This window comes from Otolemur garnettii, unplaced genomic scaffold (genome assembly GCF_000181295.1).
Source record: "Otolemur garnettii isolate 467f Iridium unplaced genomic scaffold, OtoGar3 scaffold00104, whole genome shotgun sequence".
Lineage (NCBI taxonomy): Eukaryota > Metazoa > Chordata > Mammalia > Primates > Galagidae > Otolemur > Otolemur garnettii.
This window is the reverse complement of record NW_003852499.1, coordinates 2,688,675-2,703,858: the sequence shown is the minus strand read 5'-3', so window position 1 is coordinate 2,703,858 and position 15,184 is coordinate 2,688,675. Positions and strand designations below refer to the sequence as shown.

Here is a 15,184-nt window from a genome sequence, read left to right as displayed (position 1 = left end):
CCGAGCCACAAGCTTCTGTCTTATTTTTGCAAATCCCCAAGTGAGCAGAAGGGAAAACAACAACCACTTTGGGTCTTGCATACCCTATCTGTGCAGGCATTTCTATGAGGGGCCAGAAAATCACTCCAGGAGAAACTAGACCCCAACATTCTTTCTGCAGACAGAATTGTAGAATCCAACGTGGAAACCCCCAAATGGCGGTTAGCACTTCCCAGACCCTCCTAGAGAGAGACAGCACCCTCCCCAGCCTGCTCCACACTCACCTGCGCCAGAACATACTGGCACTCTCCAGGGAACAGGTATTTGAGCCCATCGAAGGTGAAGTAGTGGGCCACACCGATGGCAGAGCACGTGGCATCACACACGTGGTCTGTGCAGTTCCACTTCCGGTCCCGACAGACACTAGGAACAGCAATGGCAAGGATGACTGGCTGTGCGCCTGGTCTAAGGGGCATTTCTGGGCAGAGGAGACAATGCAGGAACACGGAGTGCTCCAGGGCCTCTCAACCCTCCAGGGAGCCTCAAGAAGTTGAGGGTTTTTAGACTCTTAAGTGCAAGCTTCACAGGCAGAGGGAGGCCATGGTGCTCTCCGGTCGCCAGGGGGAAATGGAGGTGCAGAAAGGGATTGTTCAAAGTGATCCAGGCAGCCAAGAAGGGGGCCCAGATCCTCCTAAAGCTCAGCCTTACCCTGGAAGCCACAGTCTACCTGACAGTGGATGGGTCTCCAGGAAACAGACACACTGAGGTTGAACCTCAGGAGGCTAATGGAAAAACTGAGACAGAACAACAGGAAAACCGTGCGTCTGGAAAACAGTGGTGAACCATGAACTTCTGCCACGAGAGGCTTTGTGTCCAGCTTCGTGTTTCAATCTACAGTGATTTGCCAACTGCCACGAGCTCTGGCCCCCCCACCCATCGTGACCAGAGCTGACATCAGGGAGCCCACGCGTGCATCAGAGGTGGTGAACTCAGACCTCAGGCCCCAAAGACAGCCCTCCTGCCGCTGTCCCTGGGCCCCTGAAGGCACAGCCCAGAAGTCAGGATAAATGGACAAGGACAGGGGTGATATGAAGAGTGGCCAAGAAGAAGGGAGAAGGGAACCAGCCACCCCCACAAAGTCCCTCCTCAAATCATGCCACTGCCGGCACACCCCTGAGCTCCTCTGGGCAGTCTACAGTCTGTGAGGAAAGGACTTCTGGAACCCCTGCTCACTGGCAGCTTGGTCACATATGCAATGACTGACATGGGGCGAGTCCTTACCTGCCCCAAGGCCTACTCCCTGAACACAAAGACAGCGGGAGCATCCCTAGTCTGAAAATCCAAAACGCAAAATGCTTCCAAATCCAAAATTGCTTGAGAACCGACCCAGTGCCACACGGGTGGCTGAGACAGTGACACTGTTGCTTTCTAATGGCTCAAAGTGCACAAACTTTGACTCATGCACAAAATTATTTAAACTATTGTATAAAATTACCTTCAGGCTATATGTATAAGGTATATATGAAATATTAATGAATTTCGTGTTTAGACTTGAGTGCCATCTCTAAGGTATCTCATATACATGAATAATCCAAAATCCAAAAACAACTCAAAACTTGGAATACTTCTGGCCCCAAGCATTTCATATAAAGGCTACTCCACCTGTACAGACTAGTAGGGTAGTGTCTATACAGGTAGTGTCCATACAGTGTCTATATTGTACAGTGTCTATACAGTAGCACAAATAATACTAGAGATTCTTTCCATTTTATAGATAGAGAAACAAAGGCACAGAGAAAAGGAAAAGAGCGACCAGGTTCCCATAGGGTGCCAGGGCAAGTGTGGAAGGTCGTGCGGCCGCGTCTGCCATCTGCCTCTACTCCACCCGCAGGGGCTCACCAGGTGTTGCAGTCCATCTTGACTGTCTCTCCTGGAGCATACTCTTTGCCCTGATGGAAGCAGGGACACCTTTCCAAGGCCACACATCTGTTTTCATGCCGGACCTAATGGAAAAGAATCCAAAAGTCTTGAGGGCCACTGTGACTGATCTAACTCCCTACCGGGGAGGTCACCTGGGGCTTAGGGCCCCCCAGTGAGCCCAGCACAGGAACTAGGATGGAGCCAAGGATGGGGAGCCACGCCCAGGGCTTGGCAAACTTGAACACCCAACTACACGGCTCCCTCCTGTTTATCAATTGAAGACACTGACCACCCTCTGCCCTCTCATGCCCTTCTGGGGGCTGTCACCTGTGACACCTCTCTGAAGGCCCTGAAATGTGCCTGTCCTTAGATCTAGCCATTTCTTCCAAAGGATTTCTCCAAAGGAAACAGAGTTAAAGACAAAGATTAATGGAGAGCTTTTTTATCATTGCAAAAAGAAAGAATGGAAACAATCAGGTATCCAGCTATAGGAAAATGATTCACTCCATGAAGGAATTCCCAGGTGCTGCTCTCCTATGGTGCCTTGGAAGAATCTTAAATGATGTGAGAAATAATTATGCTGTTAGTTTTTAAAATAAGAAAGAAAGCTATATATACATATGATTCCAAATTTATGCATATTTCAAAAGAGACTAGAAGGAAATACAGAAGTTGCCTCCAGGTGGTGGGCTGGGATAAGGGAGTAGGGGAATTTCATTTTCTTTTTTGGTCTTTCAATTTTTTTCTGAATGTTCTTTAATGAGCATATTAAAGAAGATAGACCACTATACTGAATAAAATTAATATGCATAAGTACTCTGGAGGTGAGAGCTAAATACTGGACATAAGTAGGGATAAATCAAAACTAAGTTCTGGGGGCCTGTCCAAGCCACATAAGCCCTTCCTCCCCAGTCCCCTGAAATTTTGATACACTTTCTACAGGGTGTACTCTGCTTCCTTGCCCTCCAGCCCTTAGGAGGTTACTTATAGGAGCATGTTACACTCCCTAGGTGGGGGTGGAGGGTCTAAGAATTCCTGGCCACAGTTGCACAGTTGTTTGACCAAACCCACAGTGAGAACTCTGGGGGCAGCCCTGGATGTCTGCTCTGGCAAGGTCCAGCCTCAGATGTCCTGAACAGGACACAGCACCTTGGTTCCAGGGAGAGCTGAGAAGTCCCTGGGCTGGTCAGCTTAGGCTCCATGTAACCCAGCCACTCCCCACACAAGCCGGAGTTCCCAGGGTCTGGGATCTGACAAAGCAGACAAAGCCCTGGGGATAGGGCAATCTCAGGGCTGAACAAAGGGCTTTCATGTCAAGGACCCAGGCTAAAACTCTGTGTGTGTGTGTGTGTGTGTGTGTGTTGCAAGGGGGAGAATAAGCTTCTACTTGACACCACCTTCATCTACCCTCAGGAGGAGTCCTTCAAAGCCAAATTATTTATAGAGCAGAGAAGGGGGCAGAGAATGAGGAAGGCTAAACACATTCTTAGGGGCTCTCCCTTAGAACTGCTGTTCTTGGTGTGGCGCCTATAGCTTAAGTGGCTGGGGTGCCACCCACATGCCCCAGAGTTGGCAGGTTCGAATCCAGCCTGGGCCTGCCAAACAACAATGACAACTACAACCAGAAAATAGCCAGGCGTTATTGCGGGCTCCTGTAGTCCCAGCTACTTGGGAGGCTGAGGCAAGAGAATTGCTAAGCCAGGAGTTGGAGGTTGCTGTGAGCTGTGATGTCATAGCACTCTACCCAGGGCAACAGCTTGAGGCTCTGTCTCAAAATAAAAAAAGAACTGCTATTCTTGGAAAACAATGAGAAGAGTGAGTAGAGAAGACAACAAGACAACTTGGTAGCAGCAGGAAGGGGCTAAAGTACTGGCGTCTTCACAGGTTCTGTCACAATTAGGGTCATTCCCACTTTCTCCCACCCCCACCATAGCCTCTGGCTGAAGTCCCAGGCCTGCCACCTAGTGGCTGCCATAACAATGGCAGCCGCATCCCATGGGAGCCATACTGTGCTGCCCAGCACCCTCTCCTACAGTTAACCAAGACCAGATAATAAGCCTCCTTACTGAAACATTATGGGAGGCAAAAGTGAGGCCAGATAACAGGAGGGAGTCCAGGAAACAGACCCTGGCTCACCTCACCTATGCAGAATACACAGCTGCCCCTTACCTGTAAGCAGGCTGGCTTGAGGGCTTCTGAGCCTCCTGGTCTGTGAGCTGCATGTTTTCACCACTCTCCAACACATTGACAAAAACTCCCACGACCCATGGTTCAGGGAGTCCCTCCCTCACCCAGGGGTCTCTCCCTTTACCCAGGCATGGGTTTACAGGAGCCCAGCCTTCCTTCAATGGATACAACACTCGAACCCCAGCTCAGCCAGGAGAGAACACTGTGGCCACTCCCTCCTGAGTGCTCCCTGGAAAAGCATGTGGCTGCTCTCTGCCCTGACTTGTGCCAGCAAAAGGAGGTTATTACTTGTTGGGTTACAATATTAAAAGAGGACCCAGATATTAAATGAGGGCTGCTATGAAGACAACAGTGGAACAGGGTTAGATCCGCAAGTTAGAGCTGGAGAGACATAACACACCTCACCAGGAGGAAAGGGTGTCCAGGCCTAGCGTGGGCCTTCCTACTAGGGAAAGAAGATCCATTAGTATCAGCCCAGCTAAAAGCACCCAGAGAACTCTAAAGCATTAAAAAAAATTGTGGAAACAGAAATTCATGGGGAAAGAGTGTCACAGAGATAAAGCCATACTGCAGGGCATAGCAGAACCCAGACTGGAGCTGCTCATATCCTAGTGAAGGCCAACAGAGCAGCCTCTAAGAGAATTTTGTGGCAAGCCACTAAAACTCATGATAAAAATGAAAAGAACCATCTCCGCATGGTCTTTGTCCCTTTGGAACACCAGAAGGATACTAAGATAAAATTTATAAATGTTCTTAGAAGACTTCAAAAAAAAAAAAAAGCAGAAATAGTTGTCACATTTTTCAATCAACTCAAGATATCTTGAGTGACAATAGTTCCACCCGAGAACACAGTACCAGATCTCAGTCAGCTCCAAGAAAAATTATGAAGTAGAAAAAAGTCGATTTTGTTATCCTTCTCTGAAAAGTCCTATTCTCCCCTTGCCCCAAACATGAACGCCATACTAACTCATTCTCCAAAATCTTTTCTACCTTCCAACTGCCCCTTGTTTATTCACCTACTCCATTAATACTCCTGGCCCAACACAGCTGATTTCAACTAGATGTCTGCTAGGCGGGAAAGCAGTCTTATTAAATAATGCACACTAAGGTGCAAATGACTCTCCCCATGAGGATTTATAAGGGTATTAGGTTTTATTTAAGCTTTTGCTTGTTAAGCAAAATGAATCTATGTTTATTATATTTCAATAAGCCTGATTAGGTGAAAAATTATGGAACACATAGGAAATATTTCTGGGCAGGAGGGCTTTCTTGGGCCTTTTAAAATTACATCTCATAGGGTTTACAATGCCCACATGTGAGGCTTTCTATGGACAAGGCCCAGAACCCAAGCTCTAGAGTTTAGGAAGATGTGTCATAGCTTCCAACCTTCATATGGGACCATGAGAAAACTGGGCAGCCAAGGACCAGGGACGTGAGCACACTTCTTAGCTGCCAAGAGGTTCCTAACACCAGCAGAGCTCAGTACCAGTTTGGGAAATATACATTTTAAAGGGCAAGTTAGCATCTTCCACGTGAAAATGAATGTAGCATACCACATTCATTTTCATCAGAGGCCAGAGTACCTAGAGGTCCATCGCCTGTGTGATAGAAGAGGCTGAAGGCATAGGTCCCTAAGGGTTTCTTCCCCTGGTCAGGCTCCCATGCTGGAAAGTGAGTAGGACAGCATATTGTGCTTTGCTGCCACCCAATGGTGGAGTCAGGTAATATTCTAACTAGGGAGTGGACGCTTCAAGCAAAAAATTCACTCAGGAATTTCCAAATCAGAGAAAAAGATTTGCGACATCTTCTAGTGCAACGCTCTCATTTTATTGATCCTTTGGTCTCAGAATGTGGACACTGGGGTCTGAAAAGCTTCCCCCAGGTGCTCTGACTGTAGCAACCCTGTTCATAGTTAATGGTTTCTCTCCATGAACTCATTATAATAGTGGTCATTAAACCAGCACTTACTAAGCATCTCTCCATCTTCAGTTTTCCCAACAGCACTTCTAATCCAATTTTGCAGGTGAGAAAATTAAGACATCAGTTAAGTAGATGTTAGGAGCCAGTATTCACACACAGAAGTGAGGGATTCCAATATAACGCCTTTCCACATGGCTTCTCCACCAACAGTCCACTGTGGTGTTGACTGCTTAGCAAAAGGTCCCCTACCCTCCTTGTTCCCATGCCAGAACTTTGTACAGTGGCAGGAACAGAGTCTGAAGCTAGTAGAGTGGACAAGAAAACTTCTGCTGCAGCCAAGTGCCAGGCCTGGGAAAGTCAGAAAGAGAGGGGCTCCTTCCCTGCCCCTCAACATTTTCAAACAGGTATTCTGGACACACAATGGACTCTGAGGGACACCATGAAGGAGGAGAGGCTCCTTCAACTGAGGACACTGCTACTCAAAGCACAGACCCCAGACCAGGGCCAGTCTGTGAGGATGTGAGTACAGAAACTGAGAGACAGTTTAGAAAATCTTACAGCATTTTGAGAGAATAATGTTATGTCTGTTGCATGTAGTAAAGGTGGGGTGGGGGTTCATATGTTGTGTCTCATTGCTTTTTTTTCATTTTTCTGATAATCTATTTTTATTGTGTTTACAAAAGAATTAGTCTGCAACAAATTGGAAATGTAAAGAAAAGGGTCCTTCTCAGCCCTCTCCTGCGGACAGGAGAAGCTGATCAGGGCAGCCTGTGACACAGCCTCAGTTATTTACAAAACAATTCAAGCCATTTCTGCCATTCTGTAGCACCCTCTGGTTTTAAAAGTGCTTTCACATGTATCTTTGGGCCCACAGCCAATGAGTTGTGAAGGCAGAACAGGAGTTAAGTGTGAATATAACCAAAGAGACAACTGAGCTTCAAAGAAAGAGTAAAAGATTGTGGCAGTGAAGCCCAGCCCGCCAGCCTGACAGTTCTCTGCCCCTACCGGCTGCTCTGGAGATCTGCCCCACAATAAAGCCACTTCCCTCTCTCCTTTCAAGTCCTCAGAATGTGTAATCTGTGACCCTCTCCCCAAATCCTTGGTGATATCCCTCGACCCTACCATCTCACACAGGGGACAGGAAGGATAGAGCAACACCCCTGGGGATAATGTCTGCCCCATCAGATGGGCCCAAACAGAGTGCTTCCAGCCCCATTTTTTTGTGTGTCGTGGCCAAGAACATATGTCCCTTAATGCAGCCAGCACACTGCACACACTTAATAAATTACACAGACTTCTCTGCTCGCTCCCAAATTTGGCCTCAATAGGCATTGTAATGAAGCAGTTGTGAAAATAACCTAATCTCTTACAATATGAGCTTTTGAGTTTATAATCCCCTGTAGTTGAGGTGAGAATCACCTCATTAGGTGACATGTCTCCAAATACTGGCCTCAGTATGCATGCCAGATAAGCCCCTAATGGTACAGCCACATCCTATGGATGAGCTCTCTCTCCCCACTTGGGATTGGGGGTCATAATAAAATTACTGTGATTTTTAATATTTGAGACTATCTGTATTGTTTCCTACATAACAAAAAAAAAGTGCATTTAAAGGAGTTCCTGATGCTGACATAGTCCTGAGTGATGTCCCTTTTCTTGTTTAGACTTCCCTGACATTGGGAAAATTTCTCCTCCAAGAAAGATGAAGGGATGGTGATCTATGTCCCCCTCCAAAGCTCTGAAACACTCAAAAGTCCTTAGGGATAAAAAGAGCATTAAGTAAGAGTCCCTTGTCCTACCAGGTCTGAGCTTTCCCCCTCACAGACTCCTAAGGGGCCAACAGCACCTTCCAGTTTGAAGCTGCTCACTGGCAAATTTCTAGTTCCCACATTAGAAAAGATGGTTCCAGAATCCTCAGAAGTTGAGACAGAGAGGAACCACCCTTATGAATTAGTAAGAGCTGGTCACTCTGTTTGGGAGAAGAAAGAGACGGAGGGGAAGTAGAAAGGCGCACACTCCAAGCCCAGCCTTCCTGCGGGATGCTGGCGATGGGTCCAAGTTCCCCACAGGATCCTGGCAGTTCCCATCAACTGGGGTCCTGGGCATCACTAATTCCCCTCCATGGCCATAGGAGAACTGCCCCATCTCCCCCATCCTGGCCTCTACAGCCCCTACAGACCCCTCAACACTCACTTTGGCTTTCAGGAATCGGAGTCAGGGAAGACAAGAAGACAAGATGCATTTGAAAGGAAAAAATCCAGAAGCTGCATCCTCCAGGGTGGCAAGAATAATACATATATAATCTACTTAATACAAAACTGGCCAGAGGTTAGAGTTGAGAGGGAGGCAAGAGGCGTGACGTGCCCAGGTTATCTCCACCAGCAGAAGCTCTGAAAGATGCACCAGGAACCAGGCAAATGCAAATCAGCGTGGCCTTGGACCACGCGAGGCCTCTGCTCATAGCCCCAGCACCCAAATCCTGGAACATGAAGAGCTTGCCAAGACCTCCAACCCACTTTACAGATGAAGAAGTCAAGGTTCAGTGTGGGGAAGAGACCTGCCAGGCCCAGGGCTGGCTAACGGCATGACAGGGATCAATGTCTTCTCTTGAAGTGGAAAGTTATAAACAAAAATGCAAATTATACACAAATACATGTGTGTCCCTCCCTCTTCATGCCACAGAATGCAGCCCTAGGGAAAATTCTAGTGGAGATCCTGTTTTTACTTGTATTTTATGGAAATACTCTCTTTGCTGCCTACAGCACTCCTACCAGCTCTTCTATTTTTGTCAGATCCCATCCGGGTCAACCCCGGACATTTTCCTACTAACTCCCTCCCTGACTCTGGTGACTGACCCAGTCACAGAAGACTCCCCTGACAGCCCCCATCATCATCCTTGTTTGGCGTTTGTTTCTTCCTCTCTCCGGCTCTACCGCCCCTCATTCATCCCTCTCTGCAGGAAAATGAAAGGGAAGGTACCAGCCCCGCACAGAGGGGCTCACCATGCCCGGGGGGCAGAGGCAACCAGAGACGCAGCCCGTGCTCATGCAGTCCAGGTCATAGTTCTGGCACGTCTTGGCACACTCAAGTCCTTCTGCCCGTGGGTTGTCTGCAGGGCACACCAGCTTGACCATGGGGGGCCGACAGGACAGACTCCTTTTGCCTTGAAGGTAATAAAATGCGAGGGGTGATTAGGGAAGGAGAAAATGGATCCACCTTCCACACTGTCCTTTGGTCCCTTGGGGCCATCATGCAATTCAAGACTCAGAGTTGCCCATTCCCTGGAAATAAACATGCCCGCCTCGGGTGGAGTCTGCTCTGAGCCAGGAACCCTGCAGGACTGGGAGGAAAGCCTCACCCACACATCTGAGCTTCTGACCACTGACCCACTGGGGGCGGCTCTCCGCACCCCTGCACTTCCCACCATCCTTGATCCTGCTGTGGCAGGTTTGCATTGAATCAGCAGAAATTTGCTGACTCAGATTTTAAAAGACTTGGGTTTGGGTGCTAAAAACAGAGCTTCATTGGGACCCAACAAAACCCTTCCTAAATGGTGACAACTAATGTAGGAAGAGAAGGCCACAAGGCCACAAAGCCTCTACATGGGCCTCTGCTCACATGCCAGCCACTCTATTTAAATTTGCAGCACCCCACCCACTGGCGCTCCCCTCCCTCCTCCCTGCTTTGCTGATTCCCCACCTGGTACAGTGTGCACGTCCTTCTCACCACCTGACATAGTACACATTGCACTACTGGCTGGCTGTCCAGCCCACCTGGCCCACTGGAATGCATGCTCCCCGGAGGCAGGACTGCCGTCTGCTCTGCTCTCCAACATGCCCTATTTCCTGACAATTAGTGGGGATCCAGGGCTGACTGGATAGTGATGACAGCAGAGGAGTGGTATAGCATCTGTCTTTCCAAAGCCTCTGGGCACTTATATTATTTAATTTATATCACTGACTTATCTCCTAAGGGCAAGAAAGCCAGAATTTTCAGCCTTGTTTTTGTATAGAAGCTTTTGTTAGGAAATAGAAATTGCAAAAGGTTAAATGGCTTTTCCCAATCTGCAAAGGATTCTAGGAGTTTCCTGACTTTGAAAAAGGCAATACCTTCCAGGGACTAGAGGGGTCAAAGAGGCAGGATGTAGCAGAAGGGGTGGGAGCGGGGGACAAATGCTCCAGGGGAGAGAAAGAAACAGAAAATTTTAGGGACTTTGAGGTCATGAGTTCTGATTTCAACTTTTAAGCCACCCACATGCTTCAGATCTTGCCCCAGCTCTAGGCCAAGAGATGCTGCCCAGTCAGTCATACAGGGAGCCACACCTCTCCCCCAGGGCACCCTGGAAAGCAAGTGAAGTGACACAGACCTGGGGGCAGGGGGGGTCTTATGGTCACCCACCTCTCTCTCCACCTCCCCCCACACTGGAAGAGTTCTTTCTAAATAAGAATGATCTTCTGGAGCCAAATAAGGTCCCTGGGGTCCATAAATGGGAATGCGCCCCCCCCGCCCCCACCCAGTGTCAGGCCAGTCCCTTCTTTCTGTGCCTTGTCCTTAAACAGTCTAGCAACTGTTCAGACCTTCAGACTGTGAACAACTGGCCCAGGTCTCCCTCTGAGAAGACTTCCAAAGAAAGAGATGTCCTTATTAGCTTGTCCATAGAGAACAAGAGGCCATCAAAGAAGAGTGATTGTCACCACAATCAAGGGGACCAGCTGACTCACAGTTCTCCACTGAGTTAAGTTAACCATGGGCAAAACAGGAGTCTCACTGAATCCATCTTGCAGATAATTCAGTATTTTCCCTTCTACAAAACAAAATACTCCTTGCCTCAATGATTTGGATGTACACATGGAAAGGCATGTCTCAACCTGACAATCACTCACACAAACCCAGACACTGGGCCAAGCCTGGGAAAAGCTGAATCCGTGCTTCTGAATGACCAGGCACATGGGACGGCGCCACCCTGCTCTCCCCTGATTCCACATGTGAGGCATCTGGGCAAAAGGCAAGTGGCCTTCCGCAACTACAGTACTCACTGCGGTGAAACTGGGGACCACTGAGCGTGTCCGGCAGCAGGCTTCCCGGGGCTCCACTCAGGGTGCAGCGCATGACGCCGTCCTCACAGTAGCTGCAGGGAAGGAAGCCACAGCTCAGCTCTGCAGGAGCGTCACACCTGCTGCCTGCACGGCCCCACCTCCACTCACCCTGCCCCTCCAACCAGGCTCCCAGTCCCCAAACCCCTGAAGCAGAGCTTGCTAAGATCACAAGTGATCTCTCTGTCACTAACCCCTTTGGAATTTTTTCAGTTCTTTTCCTACCTGATGTCTTCAACATTGTTCACCAGCCTTCCCCGGGCTCCATCCCGAGCGTTCTCTTCTCTCACCGTGCTGTCACCCACACCCCCAACTTCACTCATGGAGAAGATTCATGAATTGACATCCACAGCTCAGACCTCACCTCCCAAGCTCAGATCTATATGCTCAAGTGTCTACGTGATAGCCCTGTTGGGGGTCTCAAAGACACTTCAAACTCAATATGCCCCAAACTGAAATGATCTGCACCACCAAAGTCGGTCCTCTTCCAGGGCCCACTGAATGATACCAGCATCCATCAGGTTTCACAGCCAGAAACCCAGGATCAGCCATGACACTGCCTTCTCCCTCATCCTCTGTAGCTGATCCATCACCAAGCCCGTGGACCTGACCTTCAGCTATACCACGGGAATTCATATCCTCTTCCTTATCTCCACTGCCAGCAGACAAGATAGCTCTTGCCCAGACTATGTGAAAATCTTCTCACTGAGTACATTTCTTTTTCTTTTCTTTTCTTTTTTTTTTTTTTTTTTTTTTTTTTTTTTTTGAGACAGAGCCTCAAGCTGTCCCCCTGGGTAGAGTGCTGTGGCATCACAGCTCATAGCAACCTCCAACTCCTGGGCTCAAGCAAGTCTCCTGCCTCAGCCTCCCAAGTAGCTGGGACCACAGCCACCCACCACAACGCCTGGCTATTTTTTGGTTGCAGCCATCATTGTTGTTTGGCGGGCCCAGGCTGGATTCGAACCCGCCACCTTAGGTGTATGTGGCTGGTGCCGAGCCACTGAGTACATTTCTATACATTGTGTGTGACTTCTGTACATATGTTTGTTTAATTCATATAAAGGGCATTAGATATCGCACCATGTTTTGCCTTTTCCATTGAGATTCATTCACTGCTGCTCCCAACTGCTATATGACACTCTGCAATGTGTACCCACTGCCTTTTGCCCACTCGGTCTCCCAGTCTTGGGCATAGGTTGTCACTTGCTTCTTGCCACAACCAACAAAACTATAATGAGCATGTCCAGGCATGTGCCCTTATGAAGCCGTGTGAGGGTTCTGTGGGTGTATCTGCCCAGAGCAGAGTGTGGGGACATCAGTGTAGACAGCCAATCTGCATGTGCTATCCCAAGCAGCCACACCATCGCAGCAGGTGAGGGGACCATGCCGCTCAGCCCTGCGACACTCGGCATTATCCGAATTTCTAACTTTTCAAGCAGAATACGAGAGCATACTCATTGCTTTAATTTGCATTTCTATAATGGTAAGAATTCTGAACACTTTTTTTTTGCAGTTGTGGCTGGGGCTGGGTTTGAACCCGCCATCTCTGGCATATGGGGCCTGTGCCCTACTCCTTTGAGCCACAGGTGCCACCCGAATTCTGAACACTTTTAATATGGTTGCTATTCAATAAATATTCAGTGACTGACCAAGAGAATCCGCCCTTCCCTCTCTGGGCATATACATAACCTGTCCCTTCTGGTTTTTAACTAATACCCAGGTTTTTTTTTTAATTCTCCCCAAATGTCCTGCTCTATCTGACATCTGGACATGACCCAAAAGCTTAAATTTATGAAAAGCCCTGAAGATGGGTTAAAAATCAACTCCTGGCCCCTGTCTGGCCTTGCTGTGCTGCTTCTGAGAGCCAAGCCAAAGCTAAAGCCACCCAGGCCACCTGTGCTGCACCTTCCTACCACCTTACCACCTTCTCAAGGCCATGGTCAGCATTCATGCTCCAGCCTGCAGTCTAAAGAATAGCCTGAGTTCCTTCTGGCACACCTGCCCCATGAAATCCAATTTTCTAAGTGAAGTGGAAAGACAGGATGCCCAATAGCTTTCAGCCCTGGTGCCTGAAGTGGACACTCAGGAGGAGGAAGCAGTCACGGAGAGGTCACCAATGTCAAACACTGAGAAGAGCCTGAAGCCACAACTGGTCCCCAGCCCTGTTCACCCAGGGGCTGCCGCAAGCCATCAGGACCACCTTCCCCGTTATGGTGAAACAGCCACCACAGCGGTGTCCTCCAATGATCCCGCATTCTATAGTCTGGTCTTTTTCCTCATCATGCTGCCGATAAATGGAGACCACCTTGACCTGACTGCCAAATTCAAAGACCTATTTTCAGCGTAATATGAAGAGTTCAAGAATTCCTGGGTTCTTGTTACCTGCTGGATAATTTAGGTAAGCAATAACCTCTCGAAGCCTCAAATTCTTTACTAAACATGCAAGACCTGCCTGCCCTACAGTATTATTTTAAGGCCACAGAGAGAAATATCCTGAAAACTATAGCCAGGCTAAAACAACCACCAGAGTGAGGTCAAGAGCAAACCTCCAGATATAGCACTGCCTGGTACTACCCTTTTGCTGTTCTTTTTCATCGTTGGCCTCTCCCAGGCAATCCTCTTTTCTCTCCTCTTGCCTTCTGCACCTTCCCCCGTATTCTGACTCAACCCTTTTATCTGCTCCTTGGCCCACTCACTCTAGTGAGCCTCTCACCCCTTCTGGCTACAACTGTCACCTCCACCCAAACCATTTTCTCACCCACATTCCAAACCCATAATTCAAGATGTTGGTTCCATTTGTTCCCCCCAAAGATGGGGTTCCTTCTTTGTTACCCCAAGATGTCCTGCTGGTTACTCAAAGTCATTAAGATCAAAACTGAACTCTTTACCTGCCTTCCACCTCCAGAGTGCTCTTGGCTGTTCTTGCGGGCACTCTTCACCTGGGTGCTCATGTTCAGGACCCCGCAGCCAGCCTCCAAGCACCTCCTCACCTCAGGCATCTGTGAGTCCACCTGCTTCCCCCACGTCTCTGCTTCCAGCCCCACTCACCATTTCTGCTGTTATCCCCTGGTCCAGGGCCTTATTAACTTTCCATCAGTCTGTGTGAACATGCCCCTGACTTCACACCTCACGAAGCTTCCAGAACCCACTCCCTAAAGGTACTCCTGAGCCTATGTGCTCCCTGTCCAGCACCTTCCAGGGGCCCCACTGCCTACTGCCCTAGCATCAGTCCTCCCTTACCTTTCCAAGACCCCTAAACCTCCAGTCTCATCTCTCCTTCATATTGTATCTATTCCTACCGGAGGACCTTCCCTGGGGACTGGGGACTAGTCCTTGTGCCCTTTAGTCCCTAGACTTCTGCTCCACCAAAAACAACCCTCCTCCCATCATTCCAATTCACCTGTGCTACTGGAATCCTCCTTAAGCTCAAAAGCTACACTGGCATGGAGTTTTCCTTAATTCTTCCTAAATGGGAATAATCTTCTCCTTTTCTGAATGAGTAGGGCTTTTTATGTCTCTGATACAGCCAGTCTACCAAATGTTACAGTTATTTCATCTCAGTACACACTTACTATGTACCTATTTTGGGCCAGAACTGAGTTAGGAACTGTAGATCAGGGCCTAAGATATGGTCTCTACTCTTGGGGCAGTCACAACTAGTGGGTACATGCAACATGTTTACTGAAATCCAAGCCCAATAGCAATAATTGTTTTAAAAGGAGTATAAAAAACATCTTTGGGTACATGAGGTAGGAGGGCTACAAATTAATCCCACTAGAGCAATGAAAAAAACTTCATACCGAATGAGCAGATCTTATTTGGATCTTGCTTTGATAGGAACAAACCTATCATAAAAAGATATTTTGATAAAATCAGGAAAAAGTGAAATGGATTGAATCTTAGATGTTATTAACTCCAAGGAGTTATGGTTAATGTTTAGGTTAATAATGGTATTAGGGGCTCGGCGCCTGTGGCTCAAGCGGCTGGGGCACCAGCCACATACACCTAAGGTGGTGGGTTCAAATCCCCAGCCCGGGCCCGCCAAACAACAATGATGGCTGCAACCAAAAAATGGCCAGGCGTTG

General features: G+C 48.4%; 1 protein-coding gene across 1 annotated transcript in view; it reads right to left on the bottom strand.

Annotated features, from left to right (window-relative positions):
• The window catches only part of VWF (von Willebrand factor), a 147,272-nt gene that overhangs the window by 70,420 nt on the left and 61,668 nt on the right, over window positions 1-15,184 (bottom strand). Inside the window, exons 17-20 of the mRNA XM_003796416.3 lie at window positions 11,043-11,134; window positions 9,009-9,169; window positions 1,879-1,982; window positions 264-402 (exon numbers count right to left, since the gene is read on the bottom strand). Of these exons, the coding sequence (XP_003796464.1) occupies window positions 264-402; window positions 1,879-1,982; window positions 9,009-9,169; window positions 11,043-11,134 (496 nt within the window). The remainder of the gene's footprint in view (window positions 1-263; window positions 403-1,878; window positions 1,983-9,008; window positions 9,170-11,042; window positions 11,135-15,184) is intronic.